Source organism: Micrasema longulum, unplaced genomic scaffold (genome assembly GCF_059751315.1).
Source record: "Micrasema longulum isolate JH-2025_06_02 unplaced genomic scaffold, ASM5975131v1 h1tg001714l, whole genome shotgun sequence".
Classification (NCBI taxonomy): domain Eukaryota; kingdom Metazoa; phylum Arthropoda; class Insecta; order Trichoptera; family Brachycentridae; genus Micrasema; species Micrasema longulum.
In genome coordinates, this window is record NW_028278892.1 from 36562 (window position 1) to 55522 (window position 18961).

Sequence of the window (18961 nt, forward strand, 5' to 3'; positions counted from 1 at the left end):
ATTTTTCATACGAAAAACCTTCTCAAAAAAAAAACACTTTTCACATTTCTTTACGATTTATAAATAACTTATTTATCGTTTAACTTATTATCAATAAAAGCTTTTAACAAAATCTTTTAGAATTTATTTATTCTTTCCTATGGAGACCTCTGTTTTTCTACGAAATATGAATGTGGTTATATGTATGTGTGTATGTTTATGTATGCGTTTATATATGTATACATGTATCAATGTGTGTATTCTAGTAATTTACTCTTCAAAGATATTTTACAAATGTAGTTATGTAAATTTGTTATTTTATTCAAATGATTCTTACTTTTTTTTTAACAGGCATTTTATTATCTGTGATACAACAATATTTTTTTTTGTTTCAGATTGGACGAACTAAATATTTTCATAGTTCCAGTATGCCTGAATGCACAACCTATCATCACTAATTACCTATCTTAATATAAATACAGTAATATTATTTATTTAAACAATAATTTTAACTATTAAGGCTTAAGTAATTAATTTTTTATTTGAAAATAATAATCCAATGTAAAAAGTTAGTTATTTATTAATTTAAGATGTACTTTTAATTATTTTAGCTATTAAGAATTTCGATGCCTTGAGCTGTATCTGCAGAATTATTAAAATATTGTAAAATTACGCAAGAAAAGTATTAATTTATTTATTATAAGGGGAGTATTTAATTTAGTTTTATTAGTTGATACCGAAAAAGAAGACTTTTGTTATGTTGTTTTTCTTTTGATAAACACATATCTTTGATATTTTACTTTACATATCAAAAATAGTTTTCGCTTTATAAACAAACAGTGTAAAAATAATATTTTACTTGAACTTATGTTACAGCATTTCAGTAAACATAACGAATATCCAGGAAATTTTCACTGCAAAAGGTTAATTATGAGTAAATGCAGTAATCAAGAACAATTGAATTGTACCTACGTAGAAGAGCATATTATACCGTACAAACGAAAAATCCGAAAAGCAGTTTTATTTTAACGTAAAATGCTATTTACATCAACCAGGTACCATTGACCATCATTGAATTTTGTGTAAAAAAAACAATAAAATTGACTTAATAGAGCCTTGTCTAAAAAAAAATTTCCCGTGTACCCTTACACGTGGGCATACTTAAATTATTTATGTCTAAACTGCACGTATGTACCTACACGCATACGGTAAACTTTCTTTCTACAGTGGTACAATGGCAGTGTGGACAAATTCAAAATGTCGTTTTAAAGTCCTAGTTTAAAACACAGAATTATACTACGTGCTACGTAAATATTTATAATCTAATATTTATTGAGATCGGTGGTTTCATCAAATATAATAAAATTGTTTCAGAACTTACAAAAAATATTAGTTAATGTTGATTGAAAGTGATTCAAACAAAATTAATTTTCTTTTCTAAAAGATTCTCATATGATATTTATTTTGTGTTTTTATGTTTTACGTGAGTAAATTACATTTTTACACTAAAAAAACACGCAACGAATTATTCGAACGTTTCAAAAATATGCACATAAAATTACCTATACATTAAAATACTGGAAAATAATGAAAAATCATTCTTATTTCTCCTGGTATGTCCCATTTACTTGGGGTCAGCCTTTCTAGTCTTCGGTCTACACGTCGGACTAGGAGATTTGTTGTTTGACTGTTTTTTTTGCGGCCGGTTACCACCTGATGCCAAGACAGAAGACACTTCTTGCTAACTGGGACTTGACGGCGCTGTAAATAAAGAAAAAGTAATTCAAATATTTTTTTAGTTGCTACAATGTAAATCATACATCGTTAGATTTTCAGATACAAAGCAATTAAAAACAAACGTTATACAAATAGCAACATACAAAAATAATTAAACACACTTCAATTCTTAAGTATTATTTTGTGGAGTTTTAAAACCTTTTTTTTCTTCGCTTGTTTACTCTGTGATATGTGTTTGTCAAACAAAAGATTTGTTTTATTTCTAATAGGTACATATTGAATCGGCATAAGATTCGTAAATATTTTATTAATATACACGTACAATACGTACATAAAATGTAAAAAATATGAACACTTCCATCTTTTATTAATGTATGAATATTAAGAATTGATCTAGTCCAAAGAAGAAAAAGTATTTGCCCGTTAATATAATTATATAAATAAGTCTTTAGCGTAAGTCATTTTACTAATTATATTATTCATGAAATGTTTTTGTATCATAAATAAATTATGTAACTTTTATTTAAAGAATTTCTTACACTTTCTGTCCGTGAGTAAATAATTCTCTATGCTTCATTACGATGTTTTGCTATGGTTAACATCAGTTTAATCTAAAATAAATATAATACTATCTTAACAGCTGTTTTTATTCAAACCCCCAATTTAACTCTTAAAAAAACCCACATTTAAAATGTAAATTAACGTCTAAACAATAATGGAAAAAAAATTTAAGAAAAATATTGTAAACCAATAAGGACCTTCACCCCTAAGAGAAATTGGATACAAACAATTTTTTCTTACGTGCGGTAAAAATTAAAGCATTAAATTGTAAGGCAAAGTTTCTTAAAAATGAACGAAAAAATATCAAAAAATATTTTAGTTAAAAAAAACTACTTTGAACGACGTCACTAGTTCATATGAATCAACCAATGAAAAGAGGGTTTTGGAAGATTTCCGATTGACTTACCGTCAAGAAACCAATTGGCAGATCTTACCGGGAAGAAGCGGAAGACAACTTGAGACGTGACACGCGGATTGATTAATTTTAGAAATACAAAACTTAAAAAAATTATAGCTCTGATAATATGCGATACATATAAAATAAAATTTCAAAAATTTGGATCAAGATTGACAAATATATTTTTTTAAACCATTGAACATCCTCATTCCATCACAAATTGATTCTAATTTTCTGCCGTCGAGAATTTGATTCGGCCTCGTGGTGTGGCCTCGTGGTGTGATGTTCAGCTTACCACGCAAGAGGTCTCGGGTTCGATTCCCGACGTGGTTGAGATGAAATATTTATTCAAAAGAGTGTTTTCATACAGGAATATTTCATAGTCTCTGGACTGGTACCTGAAGCGTAAGACTGATCATCTTACCTTCGTGTAACAAAAATTATCAACATACGCTGCGATTGGTGTTTCGATGCAATGCCCTATGCACCATTAGGTGCGGAAAGTGCATTAAAATACATTATTAAGAATTTAAATTAACTGCATGCGGTTACTGACTGCATAATAAATGTAAACAACGAATGTCTCGAACAAATAGAAGAATTTGTGTATTTGGGAAGTATGTTTTCAAGAGATGGAAGAGTAGAAAAATACGTTGAAAGGAGAGCAACAAAATGAACGGAGCACTAAGCACAGTAATTGCTAATAAGAATATGTCAATCAAAGCTAAACTGGCAGTGCACAACGGAGTTTTAGTCCCAACATTTATGTATGGAAGTGAAACATGGAACTGGCAGAGGAAGGACGAAAACCGAGTGAACGCAGTTGAAATGCGATCTCTTAGACGAATGTGTGGGAAATCAATGTATGACAGGGTTACGAATGATGAAATCAGGCGAGAGTGTAAATCTGAGTCAAGTATAATTGAAAAGATTAAGAAAGGGTCTCTGAGATGGTTTGGTCACGTAGAACGAATGGACGACGAAAGAATGGTAAAACAAGTAGGTATGGCGAAAATGAACGGTAACGTGAGACGAGGATGACCAAGGAAGACGTGGCGTGATCAGATAAACCAAAATCTTAAGTCTGGTCATGTCAAAAGCAGACAGAACCGAAGGACATGTATGACAAGATGTATGCATGTAGAAGAAGCTAGGAATGTATGCCAGGATAGACGTGTGTGGCGGTCCATTCTCTCTGCCTACCCCTACGGGGAAATGGCGTGATGGTAGTAGTAGTAGTTAAATTAAATTGGATATCTATGCTGTGCTGCTAATTCTACTATGGATACATATAGTTTTCCAAAATGGAAGCCATTTTCGGGAGAAGTGTACAAGTTTGTATTTTGTCTATGGGAAGAGACCATTGCGGGAGACTGCTTCGAAATATTGCATATGGGTACTATTAAGCGTGTTGCCAGATGTTTATTAAAATATATGTTTATGTAAAAAAAAATGTTTTTGGTATTGTTTAATGCATGATTGGAGTTCAAACTGTCAGTAGGATCACAATGAGTCACATCTTGCTGGAGGGTGAGATTCTATAAAATGCTGCAAACGCCCAGTTGCATTCCACCGGTAACACTACTGACTATTAGTCTTACTTGTTAGCGTCCACGTCGCAAACTCCGGGCAATGGGATCACACTCATAACGGAGTGATCACAGAAGATAACGAGAGGGTGAAAGGCGAGTTTCTGGCGCCTCCAAACCAGAACCAACCAGCTAAGGGAAAGTAACCCCGACAGAAAAATCCACCAGAGAAGGCAACGGGAAACCACTCTGGTCATCTTTTCCCAGGAATCACTATGGCGAATACATCCAATAAGCAGTTGTCCTGGCTGCGGAGTAGCGCAGGACCGATATGTTTTCGCTGTAGTGATCGCCAACGTCGGAGGGACCTGACAAGGCACCTCAAGAAGAAGAACAATGCATGCTTCCACGTTCCATTATGTTGCATTTCAACAAGAGCTCTGTCTTGACCCCATAGAGTTGGGGATACGTTTTTTTTAAATATATATTTTTTTGTATGAATGAATAATATTACGTGGTAATGTTTTTTATTGATATTCGTTTTAAAAATGTCAAAAAGTTCATTAACGCCACGAAATGGCTAAATAATTACTGTCCTGTAAAATTACGATTTATGAAATTGGCCCTTTTAAATCCAAGCCACAGCGTTATAAATGCTCTTAAAAATAAAATATTGATGAAAAACGGAAACATTAATTATTAAAATAAAAAAACAAAAATAAGTATTGAAGTATACGCAGATTTCTGAAAATCACACACTATAATGTGATCATTGGTTTACCAATCAATGATAGGTTATAAGCCCAGAGGATTTGTCCATACAGATTTTAATTATTTTTATTTATTATATTTTTTATTTGCATTATACAATAAGTTAAATATACAAAAAAACTATTACATTAATACAAAAAAAATCCCACTAAGACATGGCTTGTGTGTGGGTATACATTTATTTAAAAAAATGAATTAAGATCTACTGGAAAAATACGAAAGATATAAAAAAAATAAAAAATTGTGCTAACATTAAAACACAATAAACATACTAAAATAGAAATGACATTAAATATATTTAGGTGGTAATATAACTATAGGTCAATAGAATTTATAAAACAACAGTAATAATGCTATAATTTCTTTAAATTTAGTAATTTTTCTAAAATTTGATTTCATTCAGTAATTGGTCCATTTACTTTAGATTCTGCGCCATTAATTACGATATCTATGAAATAATACAAAAACTAAAACTGGAAAATGAACTAAACCACAAATTTAATGTACAAAGTTTCATAAAAATTCCGAGAGATGTCCCTAAACGTATTTTATGTACGTCCGCAAGTTCGCACACACAAAATACCCAATAATAATTAGCCAATATTTCTTTTTTATTCAATTGAATAACTTTTGAACTAGGAAAAAAGAAGCCAAAATAAATTTTGATCTAGTCATTTCAATGAACAAAATAAATCTTCTAGCAAACATTTGAATAAAAAATTTAGAGAAAAAATTATTACAAATTCATATTTTTTTAAAAAGCGTTTCCAAGGTTTCTACAAATTCAATTAAAGTGGAAGAAAAAATAAAAATGATACGGTAAATTATTATTGATATATTGATAAATATTGAACTGAAACTAAAGGTAAAAATTTTTTTTTTTTATAAATACTTTGTTAATTTACTATTGAGTAAATTTAAAGAACTACTTTGTTTTTAAAAAGGTTTCAGTTTAGTCAAAATAACGATGATATGTGCTGCACATTATAAAAATTGTACAAAAAATATACAATGTGTACGAGTCCCGTTTGGTGTGTAATTTCTAGGTAGACACTTTGAAATTTATGCTGCGCTTACAAAAACATTTACGTGTTTTAACGAAGTGTGCCTGTATTGTCGATAACGAAACTGTCAAAACGTCAAAAATTTGTCTACATCCGAAACCTGAAATATTTTTATTACCCGTTATTGATGTTTTACCGTCCAATTTTATTAAGTCCTAATTTATTAATGTATGTAAAATACAAAGTTAAGTTGATGTGAATAATATGTTGCTTGTGACAGTTTTCTTCTAACAAAATTCCTTTATTATGGAATCTAAAACGAATATTTATCACCTCTGGATTCAATATACAACTCAGGTGAGCCCCTATATACAGGTGTTGAATAGATACTTTGATCGTTTCGTAATTAGAAATCTTTTCGTTATTTACCATTTGGTCATTTAAAATAATAATCCATAAAACCATAGTCGAATTTTGTGCACTTGTGATAAGATTGATAACGATCAATTATTGTGCATAACTTAGTTGAAATTCAATAAATAACTGTTATTTCGGCAATAGTAATTTTACGCTAATTTTACAATAATTGATGCACATGTCATTGTTTTTAATAAAATAATAAACATAGAGACTGCAAGAAAACCGACACTGCAGTATTAAGTAAATAAATAATTGATGAAACAAAAGTCTTTTTCAAAATACTAAAATAAATTTTATTTATTTAAAATATTTATGGCCTAAGCCAATTACATAGTGAATTGAATAGTATAAAAGAAAGAATAATAAATTTGTCACACAAGGACAATAAAATAAGGGTTTACACATTATACTTAGCGAACATGCTCTCTACGTATGGCTTTGGAGCTAAGCCATACCCACCCTCTTACATCTCACGCGGAAATACAGGAAGGTCTATCCCAGAGAATTCCAAATCTTGCAAAGAATTTACTACACATGCAGAATTTGAGTAACAATAAATTTTGATTTTGATAAGGAACATAAAAGAGAGATTGATTGTAACAGAGGACATAATTTACAGCATTTGATTTAAGATTAATAAGATTAATTTCAATTAACGGTTCTCTAAGGGACTCAAATTTTCAACTAATTCATGCTGCTCCAAATTGTTTGTTTTAATGTTTACTTTCTACTTTAAGTACCACAAACCCTTTATAGGACACATATTTTGTGTTGATTTACGTTTTGCAAACCCAATAACATTAGTTATTTTATAAGATAAACCTATTATATATAAGCTGAGTGGAAGACTGATCTACTATAGTCCTTAAAATTTACCTTGATTAAAATGACAGCTGTCAAATTCATGTCAATAGTGATGGAAAATTACATGAAACTCTGTTTCCGAAAATTTATATAAAAACGCAAAAACAAGCCTATTATAGTGTGTTGAATACAATTATTCACCAAAAAATAAGACATTTATACTTTTTTCGTGAACATTATCGAACAATTTTTTTTTTTATTTGACCAAATTACATTGATCAATTTGGCCATCTACGTTTTTGCAAAATGATGTAACCTTGTAAGAATGTCATTAATAATTAGGTTTCTTTTAGTTTTTTTTAGCTTTAAAGCTGATTTTATATATTTATGTTGATTTATAGGTCAAGCATTGTATTAAAAAAATCAATTAACATACCAAATACGAATGATTTTTTGTGTCTCAATATAAATCACTCCTTAGATGTTATTACAAAGTTATGTCGTCAGTTTTTCTGACAACTGACATTCTAATCATGCTGTATTTTAAGGACTATAGTGTACATTATTACGATACTCTTGTGACATTAATAATACGAAATATTAGAAAATAAATACATCAATTCTGGGGTGCAATTATGAATCTTCTCTATCAACTAGAGAGTGGTTAATTTGGGGATATTTATTTTTTCCATGCGGCTAATTTTTGCTTCATATATGGCAACACTGATGATTAAACATCAAATCGTGTATAAAACTGCTTTAAAATCGGAAAAAAAACTAATATGGTTTGATCAATTCAATCTAACTATCTGTTTTGGGTAATGCTTAAGGTCGCAATAGTGTACTAAATAAAAACCATCATGTTTGTATTCACGTGTTCTTATTTTTGACGTTTAATCATTAGTGGGCAAATCATATAAAGCAAAAATTATCCGCATGGAAAAAATAAATATCCCTAAATTAACCACTCTCTAGGAGGGATAGAGAAGATTCATAATTCCACCCCTGGGCTGGTATTCCGAACGCGTTTACAGCGCGCTATAATGCGTATTTAGTACGTAAAAACGCGCTATACCGCGCTATGATTTCGTTTAGAATACTAGCCCTGGTGGTACTGTAGGTAGTGGAGTTATTAATAAACATTAGCTATCAATTTATTTTTTTAAATTATATAAAACATTTTATTTTGATCTTGTTTTAAGTTACATAATTTAATCTAAATTTTTTGCAACAGAGAGGGAAAACATTTTTGAGAAGGGCATATGGAAGTCTAGGCATTTACAGAGCTCATGACCTGTCATTGGCTGGTTTAAGTGGCCCTCTTTAAACACTGCAACATTCTGCCTATGTTTAAACATCCACATTTTCTTTACTCTGCCATCTGTTGACTTTTGTGAAATTAAAGATCTGAAACCTTCATCATGTGGGTGAGATTCACCCGGCTGAACCACTTCACCCACTAGGAAAACTAGCTTGGAAACAATTTTCCAATTTTTATACTTCTTCTTTTACCAGCTATTTTTTTACTAGGGATTTGCTCCTTCCTCAAATCCAGCCAGTCTGCAAACATTTGGACATACTCAAAACATTGTTGACATAATTTAATGTTTATAAATATACTAAGCAAAACAAAACAGTAGTCCAAATAAATACAAAAGCTGTAGTTTTGTCTGTTTCTGTCTAATAATAATTTCTGTAATAGAATCAGAATCCTAGAAGAGTGTTTTGGAATTGATGCCTACTCTCAGCTGAAAATCCTGAAAAAGGAAATCGAGTGACGAAAAGTCCGGCTCGCGGTGTTTTTAGTGTTCTACCATGCTTAAAGTCCTAGGTTCGATTCCTGGGAGGGTCAACATAAAATATTAGTTTGTAAGGTGCTTTTACACTGCAATATTACTTTGTCCTTGGACTTGTACCTGAAGCGTGAGACTGATCACCTTAAATTCCTGTGACAAATAATCAAGATACACTGCAATGTGCTTTACCAATGCAGTGTCTTTTGAACGATCAGGTGCGAAAAAAGGTTTAATAAATTATGACATATAGTTAGATTCATTAAATCAGCGTTTTTAATTGAAACAATACAATATTAACTTCGCTGGATAGGTCTCAAAAAGGTTAAGAAGGATATTAATTTCTTACCACATTAAAATAAGTATGTATGTTTTTTAATATTTATATATCGCCAAAAGTTAATTTATCTTGAAAATGACGCCTTATATAATTCCTATTATTATCAATGAAGTTATTCTTTGTTTATAAAATGTAAAATTAATTTGCTCTCAATAACTTCAACGTAAATCGAGTCATAACTGTAAATACATAACATTGCCAATCAGTTTAATAAATCATTACTTTTTTAATACAATAATTGATTATTTATTATTCAACTACGCCAGACATCTTTTTTACTCGGTTTGCAAATAAAACGGCCAATATTGTGCCAATTTTTTTGACATTAGTTTATCAAAAATAAAGTATATGACATTCTTTCAAAGACCCATTAGAGTGCAGAATCTCAGTATGTTATTTGCCCTAGGGTATTACATAAAAAATAAACAGTTGAACTCTGTATGTAATATTAAAATTTATACATAAAATATAGAATTAATAAACATGTTTAATTAACAAAACCAGAACAATTAGAAAAATTGGTACAACAGAAAAAAAAATTGTGTCTAGGTGGATGAAGAATACAGTTCTGTGTCTGAAATAGAACTAGAACTCTAGACGAGTGCTTTCGATTCGATGGTTATTCTCAGGTGAAAATCCTAAAGGATCCGAAAGGAAATCGAGTGAAGGTAAGTCCGCCTCGTAGAGTAGTGGTTGGCCTCTTCGCCTACCATTCTTGAGGTCCTGGGCTCAATTCCTGGCAAGGTGGATGTGAAGTATTGATTTTGAAGGTAGTTTAAATTGAAATATTTCATTGTTTCTGGACTGGCTCATGAAGCGTAGGACTGATAATCTTACCTTTATGTAACAGATTATCGAAAAACCCCGCATTTCTTTTACCCATGCAGTGCCCTATGCACCACTTGGTGCGAAAAGAGGAAGAGGATGATTTATAAATGCGTTTATGTATAAGTATAGAATTTCAGAGTAATAACGCGCTACCGCTTATAAAGCCGCCCATATGGGTAAAAACCATTAAACGATTATCAATCTCGAAATTGCCTACAGTTTGCATAAAAACAATGGACTTTTGGTACTCAGGTTGAAAATTGCCAAATTGGTTTTTATTTGCATTTAATTACTTATGTAATTCAACAATGTTTTGAGTATGTTCAAATGTTTGGAGACAGGCTGGACTTAACCAGCCAATGACAGTTCATATGCCCTGTAAATTCCTGGACTTCCATATTTTCTACTCAAAATTGTTTTCCCTTTTTGTTGCAACAAATTTACACCTATTTAAATGTAGGATTATTTAAATTTATATTTCTATAATACATTTTTATTATTATTATAAGAAAATGTCCACAATATTTATGAGCAAAGCCAAGCACAGTGACAAAACCGTCAGGTACAAGTCTGTTGTTAAACAAAAGAATTGCGACGCTTTTTATTTTATTTAATAGAGCAAAATGGTTCCTCTGAAAGCGGGCAGCGCGTTATTACTCTGAGATATAAATATTATATAGGTAGATAAATGTGTTTTATTAAAATAAATATTGAACTGTTTTTTAAACATGACAAAATATATGGATTGCGAACACCCACTCTATAATATCTGAATATAGCTTATGCTAATTCTAATTTTATTTACATTTGCTGTGAAGAGAAAATTTTCTATTAGTCATAGTTAGACTATTAGCAATGCCATGATTCACATACTCAATCAGTTTTTTTAATGATTGTAAAACAGTTATTTTTATCAAATATTTACACAACAATCAATCATAAGACATTGAAGTATCTTAAAATTGTAAAATTCAGTTTTATCAGAAATGAATTAAAAATATAATTTATGCATCTCAGGTGTTATTAATTTTGTTTCATGGCATTGTCTAAAGTGTATGAGATTTCAATGACTAACTTCTATTGATTCATCATTGTTCCGATTTTGTCATTCGTGTATTTAACTTACTGTAAATATTTTTCTAATCTTATAATTCTACATTTATAATCTTTAAACTAACCAAGTGTTGACTATACCTAGAATACGCCAGATCCACTATTGATACTAGGTATTTACTTAGATAAGTAAAAAAATTATGAATAATGTTAAAAACACTTTAAATGAACTGTTTGAAATTGTTTTATACGATGAACTTCTTTCTCTAATCTGCATCCCGATTGCGTCACATTTTATTATTTTAAAAATCACAAAAAACCCGCTTAACCTCGGTTTTAAAGGCTTGTCAGCAATAAGAGATGATATGGAAGAAAGTTTTGAAAAATACTTTACAACACCAAGACCAATTAAAAATATTTTTTCTTGGACAGTTTTTATTTCAACTGTTGAGAACCGAATCCGCGACACCAGTTTTATAGTTTGCCTACTAACCAACTACGCCTGATAGTAATTTGTTAAATGAAGGAAAAGTATCTCACGTCATTTTAATAATATTCAGGCGCTGTGGTGCAATTGGTTAGACGGCTAACTGTGAAACTGGCATCGCAGGTTCAATGGCGGGAGCCAGTTGCAAGAAAAAAATCCAAGAAAGATTTTTTCTCAATCGGTCTGGGTGTTGTAGTGTATTTCTCATTACCTCCTTCCATATCCCATCTGCTGATGAGCCTCTAAATAGAGGCTTAGCTTTAAAAAAAATACAAAAAAACTCATACTCACTATGGTATCTTTTAGTTAATGATTTTTTGAGTACTCATTTACCTTAAATTATTTAAATTTTGAGACCATTATAAACTAGTTAATAACTGTGCATCAACCTTTTCTGGAATTGAAACCATAAATAATCCATCATAGCCAATACGCTGATCTCTACAAGACATCATCACCATTTCGTTATCTGCACCCTGTGGTGCATAGGGCACTGTATTCGTACTCCAATTGCAGTGTATTTAGATAATTTTTGTTACATGGAAGTCTTAGACTTCAGGTGCCAGTTCAGGAACAATGAAAATGAAAATATTAAATAAAAAAACCTGTTTATTGTTATTTTCTGTAGTATTTTGTGTTTGCATAGGTATAAGCATCTGTATGTAATACAAGGTGTTCTTTAAACCCTGTCACATCCGAAACTACGATGATCAGTATGGGCAAGAAGACACATTAGCATATTAAAAAAAATATTTGGAACAAAGAAAATTTGTAAAAAAAAAATATTTAAAAAAAACAAATGGTTGCTTACTTCTGCAGGGGAGAAGCGAGGGGGGCGCGGCCGTGCGATTAACAGTGTATCAGGCATCCCCCTCTTCGTTTCCCCCCTGCAGAAGTAAGCAACCATTAGTTTTTTATTTATCTTTTATTTTTTAAGATTTTAGTCGTTCTGAAAAATTATTTTAATGTGCCAATATGTCTTCTTGCTCATACTGATCATCGTGGTTTCGGATGTGACAGGGTTTTAAGAACATCCTGTATATGTGTAAAATCATCTAAGTGAAAGTCCTGTAGGCGTTAATAAATAAAAAAAATATGTTTTTTTGTTTATTAAAATCACCTTTATTACATTTTTACGTGATTAAATATTCCAATTGGGTATTTTATTATTTGATATTATGTGATTTCAAACTAAGTTAAATTTATAAATGTTTTTTTTCCTTATCCAGCAATGCAATATGAATATTTTTTTGTATTTTCTTTAACAGAATGACGAAAAATTCTTTTGGCAATTTGTACAAGGGTTTGTGGATATATGGGAAACCCAATCAGGACTGGATTTCAAGGCAATTCCCCTGTGGTCGGAGATCAGAGGAGATAGTGTCCCAGCTCTGGCCAAGTTGCCTGATGAACTTCTGGCTGCCATTGGAAAATTTCTTTACATATCAAAAGATAGAGTTCAATATGTGAGTATGAATAGAACTAACTAAAACATTTATTTGGGAAACTAACAATTCTTCACCTTATACATTATAAAATATAAACACATTACAACAGAAATGTAGCACATTTAAAGATGGAAATTTGGAAGTCTAAGCATTTACAGGGATTATACCCTCTCATTGGCTGGTTTAAGTCGCCACTTTGCACACTGTATAACATTCACTAATCATATTTCCTTAATTCTTCCATCTGTTGATTTTTGTGAAGGTAACAAGATGAAACCTTTATTAATGTGGATGAGATTCATTTGATTCATTATTACACCTATTAGGCAAAGCCTGAAAACGTTTTTCAATTTTTATACTTCTTGGACTTGTTGGTTTAATTGACAATATTTTAAGTTTCTCTAAAATGTTCTTCATCTCTGTTGTAATTGAATTAAATTTACAATATAGCACTACTGTCAATTACAATGTACATAAATTATATAATTAGGTAATTACAAAAACATGTTTAAAAAAAAGAAGTACAATAGATTTTTAAGGTCCATAAAAAAATAAATAAACCAAGACAAATAAGTCACTAATACACATTATGATACATAGTTAGAGAGGAAGAGTCTAAAACTGGTAATCCCAGCATAGAAAAGATCTACTTTTCTTGGTATGTAATTTGTGAATCTTAGCAATTCCTTAGGGGGTGAAATCCTGTCTTTGGCTACAAACATTTGGACAAACTCTGAATATTATAAAATATTGCTTAGATGACACTTTATACAATATTAGTATTGCAATAAATTAATATGCATAATAAAACAAAAGTGAACAAACCATACATCGATTTTTATTAATTAATGCACAAAATACACAATTTTATCTTAGAAAATTTCATGTTAAGTCGGGACTCTTCTATATATAAATCAACAACATTTATTAACATATTAAACAATATACAAAATAATCAACACAATATACAAAACAATATACAAAATAATAATAGAAAATTATAAAAAATAAAAATTTATACATGTCGAAAAATGGAATGCAGAAAAGTTATATAATAATACATGCCAATATGTTATTAATAATTTAATGTAATTTTATAATTCAATTTGGTAATTAATTGATAGTAAAAATAAATACAAAATAATACAATAAAGTAATAATAGTAACACATCTACATATATGGTAGAATATGTAATTTAATAAACATAATAATAAAGTTAATATATATATTTACAAATAATTATGAATCACTATTAAGTTTATTTAAAGATGATATCATATATACGTATATGGATAATAATGACAGCATCGATATTATATATTTATTCCCGAAGCAATCTTAAACAGTGGTCTCTACCCCTTGATAAAATCCAATTATGGATCTTCATCTTAAATATAGATGTTGTTTTGGAAAATTTAATATGTTCATCTAAGACGTTGAACACTCTTGGAGCTATATATGAAAGGATTAGGACGAGGGTTCATAGATACGAAAAGAGGATAAAGATAAGGGAAATGGAGGGTTGAAAAAATATTAGTAATTTAGTAGTATTATGCTTTGAACATAATTAATACTTATATCTGTCCTCAACAACATGGCTTTTTCTCCGGACGCTCGACTGTTACAAACCTTACTTTATTTACAAATGATATTTTAAACACAATGGAAAGTGGTTTCCATACTGATGCTATATATACTGACTACAGTAAAGCCTTTGACAAAGTTGATCATTCAGTCTTAACACGCAAACTTTTGGCTATAGGTATACATGGTGATCTTCTGCGCTGGCTGATATCATATATTAGTAATCGATGTCAATCGGTAGTAATTGGTGGGTATAAATTTGACTGGGCAGAAATATCCTCTGGTGTTCCCCAGGGAAGTCTACTCGGTCCCCTATTATTTCTTATATATATAAATGACATTGATGTTTGCTTTCGTTATTCAAAATTTCTTCTCTATGCTGATGATATGAAAATATACGCTAAAGTTAAATCTCGAGAAGATTGCCTCATGATTCAAGACGATCTTAATCGTCTAACTGACTATTGTATTGAAAATAAACTGTTTTTGAATATAAATAAATGTGTCTGTATTACATTCACAAGGAAAAGAACAATTCTTAATTTTGATTACAAACTAAACAATAATGTACTGATGAGAAAGCACGAAATTAAAGATCTTGGTATTGTTTTAGACTCAGAACTACTTTTTGAATCTCATATCAATAAAATTACCTCCAAAGCATTGAGCATGTTAGGTTTCATAATTCGAATGAGTAAACACTTTGATAATCCAAAGGCCCTTATTTCATTATATTATACATTTGTCAGAAGCCAATTGGAATACGCCTCTCAGATATGGAATCCCCAGTATGCCATATATATAAGTAGAATAGAAAATATTCAAAACTAATTTATAAAGTACCTTAAATACAAAACCGGTATTTCTTATGTATCTACTCTCACTGCCTCCATCTTACATGGAATCATTTCTCTACAATACCGCAGAGTGTGTGCGGACCAACTACTGCTTTACAAAATTATGACAGGAATGGTTGCCTGTACAGAGCTGCTTGGTTTAATAACAATACATGTGCCAGCCAGGATTTGTAGACGGTACCACCTGTTTCATGTACAAATAAGTAAAACATCGTATGTTAAAAATGCTTTTTTTCATAGGACTTTTTCAATGTACAATATAAAATTTAAAAATATAGATTACACAAACATCACTCTGTCAGATTTAAAATTTACACTAAAAATGTATTATGTAACTTAGTAGACATTATAATAATAAATATGTACATCTCCCCTCCCCTCCTTATCCTCTCTTCAAGCATTTTTGTCCTTATCCCGCCCAATTTACAGTAACTTAATGTTCTTAAAATAAATATTTATAAAATCTTTGATTATTGAGTACATGAAAATAACATTTTTATATGTATAAATTGTATGTATTTTATTTGATATGTTATATATTTTCTTTACTAACTTTGTATACTATGTGGAAATCTGTTATTAGCTCTGAGTTTATACACTATATCTGTTTGTTTACTAAAAATATGTATGTAGAACTGTTGATTTCCCAAATAAAATAAAATAAAATAAAATACAAAGAATAAAGATTAATAAATTTTAAAAAGATAAATTATTGATTTAACACATAATTCTCCCTAGAATATAAGACCCAGTATTTGTAGACAAAAATTTGGACATACACAACATTCATTTTCCATCAATTTATGGTTTTTAACAAAAACAGGGAATCTACCCAAATTATTTTTGAAACATGACAAAAACGGCTATGAATATTTACAAACATAAATATGACACCATAAATAAGTAAAAAAATACTCCTAAACAAGAATAAAAAAGAAAATTGCAACCATAATCTACAATTTCATTATATGGGGTACCTAATTTTAGGCAGTTTTCTGATCTTGTTCAGAATTGAGAAGCTATTTTTAAATATTAAAAAAATATATTTTTAGTGTTTTCTGATGTTATATTGAATTCAGAGGTCACAAAGATGAACTTAAAAAAATACCAGGTTGAGTTGAAAACAAATCGAAATAATATCCAACATTCATTTTACTAGACAAATGTAAAATAACTACATACTTAGTTATTGTTAATGTTTCATTTTTGAGGTTTGATATGAAAATATAAGTTATTTCTGTTTTGATGTTCTGAATAAAAGTTAGCATTTACAAATACTGTGTGCTAAGGAAAAATGTTTTGATTCTTATTTTGTTATTTTACAGAACACAAAAATATGCTTACGAGATTTGGAAGAAGTTAATCTTCTACTCCGCTGTCTTCTTGTTATCTGCAGAAACTTTGACAACATTCCTTTTATAGCATCATGTGATTATGTCAGCTTCTCGGCCCCAATTACCACCAAGTATATTGAAAAGGTTTGCTTTATTCTTTATTACTTTATCTTAAAGCATTATGTTGGGCTTACTGAGGAAGATCGGTTGTTTTGAATTATTAATTTGTTTGTTAATATACTATCAAACTAAGTAACAAAAAAAATTTTGTATCCTTATTATCATTGCTATGATTTTTCAAAGTTTTGTTATTTTGAAAATACCCACCGAAACTTTGAAATTACACCTCCTGCAATGTCACAAGTTCTAGTCAGTGAGTGATCAAAATACACATTCGAATAGTGAAACATAACTGACAAAAAGCAGAGAAAATATGGGTTTAACTCAGTTTATTGTGCAAACCGCTGACTTGCAGGCATTCTATGACATAGTTTGGCATGTATATTTTTATACTATCCACTTTCGGTGGATCGCGTAATATCTCCCAGAACTAACATTTTCTTTGGTCGTTTTTACGATCACTGTTAGTGAATATACATTTTCTGAAATCTTATTACCACAATTCTGTACCTCAGAGGCAGACGGATGCAAATACAGAATTTGATGAAATGACATTTTGATTTTCATATCCAGTTTATGATCATATCCATTGATTTTGAAGAAATGTAAGTCTTATAATGAAAGAACTAATGTATTGAGATACTGAAAATACAAATGAATGCTATAAATCATTAGAAATCACTTAGAAAAAGTAGGTTTTTCAGGCTTTGGTTGAACATTTGACGATTGGATTAGCATCCATCTGCCTCTGAGGTACAGAATTTATGTTACACTTATTTTTGGAGTGTGGCAATTTAACTCATTATCAATACTGTTTTTCATGAATTGTTTGGTCATTCCATGCTTGTTTTAAACTGAATTATTTTTAACTGTCATATTTTCAGCTGATGGACAGCAGCGAAAAGACAGATGAGGAAATCGAGGGACTAAAAGCAATAATTGTATCATTTTGTCATCTGTTGGAAGGATTATATGATCCATATCTGACCTGGAGGAATTATTTATCAAATCATATCGCAGATTTTTCGAAATTGGTTTTCAAACCAGCATTACTGCATGTTGAAGTTATTCCATTTATATATGGTAAGTTGATTGAGTCTTCGGGATAATTTATTAATAAATCTTAAACATGAATTGTTTTACAAGTTAGTAATTGTGTTTTTGTTCAATTGAAATGACAAGTATGCAGAAAAAAAATATATAAATCAAAACTTATTTCCTGACTTAACGGGAAAACGATATGCAGTGATTCATTTAGTGAAATAGTTATTTAAAATTAATGGTATTAATAAAACTAAGATGACAATACTTCTTAATCACTGGTTAAGTGGTTGACCACAATTACCAACGGAATTGTCTGTGGAATTTAATATATTGCTAAATTTTCAATTGTTCCTGACGAATTGTGTCATTGAGAATAACTTTAAAATTAATAAAAAACACTTGTGATGTTAATATTTTTCCAAAGTTGAATAATATAAAGATTTTCTAAAGCAGAAATAGAATAATCGGGAATGCTATTAGATATGAATTTCCCTTTTCTGGATGGCGTATAAACAAAAGCATATTATTATATGTATATTCAGCGTAATTTATGAGGGAAGGTGAATGTTTCAGACTCCTAAAAACAAGAATCAAGGAACAATCTGTACCATAAGAACCAAATATGTTTGATGAGGTGCCAAAAGAGATTAGGGATGCTGGGTTATCGCATTATTTCGTGTGATGGCGATGGTTTTCATTCAAAACAAATATCCATATAGGTAGCTAGAGTGACACCAGAAATGTTGATTAAACATAATCTACACAATTTTTACAGTCTTAGAATCTTAGGAACTATTAACGAAACTGTTTAAAAGTATAGTAGGCATCTAGGCAGACAAAGCAAGTGTGTCACCTTTAAGCTAGGAGTGA

General features: G+C 30.2%; 2 protein-coding genes and 1 long non-coding RNA gene across 5 annotated transcripts in view; 2 read left to right on the forward strand and 1 right to left on the reverse strand.

Moving 5' to 3' along the window:
- Positions 1-2350, forward strand: part of LOC148274245 (uncharacterized) — a gene marked incomplete at its 5' end in the record, with an annotated part of 28749 nt that extends 26399 nt beyond the window's left edge. The window contains one exon of the mRNA XM_088237387.1: positions 375-2350. The remainder of the gene's footprint in view (positions 1-374) is intronic.
- Positions 2351-6031: 3681 nt separating this feature from the next.
- The window catches only part of LOC148274246 (neurobeachin-like protein 1), a 217125-nt gene continuing 204195 nt past the window's right edge, over positions 6032-18961 (forward strand). For 2 of the 3 annotated variants that reach the window (XM_088237388.1, XM_088237391.1), the window contains exons 1-4: positions 6048-6335; positions 12972-13169; positions 16919-17071; positions 17932-18130. In XM_088237388.1, the coding sequence (XP_088093514.1) occupies positions 6285-6335; positions 12972-13169; positions 16919-17071; positions 17932-18130 (601 nt within the window). In that variant the 5' untranslated portion in view covers positions 6048-6284. Of the gene's footprint in view, positions 6336-12971; positions 13170-16918; positions 17072-17931; positions 18131-18961 lie in introns of all 3 variants that reach the window. The other variant, XM_088237390.1, reaches the window with a different exon arrangement.
- Positions 8434-16970, reverse strand: LOC148274247 (uncharacterized). The gene is made up of 3 exons (XR_015824343.1): positions 16938-16970; positions 12515-12590; positions 8434-8762 (listed from the first exon to the last, which is right to left on the reverse strand). It is a non-coding gene; the product is annotated as an uncharacterized LOC148274247 (long non-coding RNA).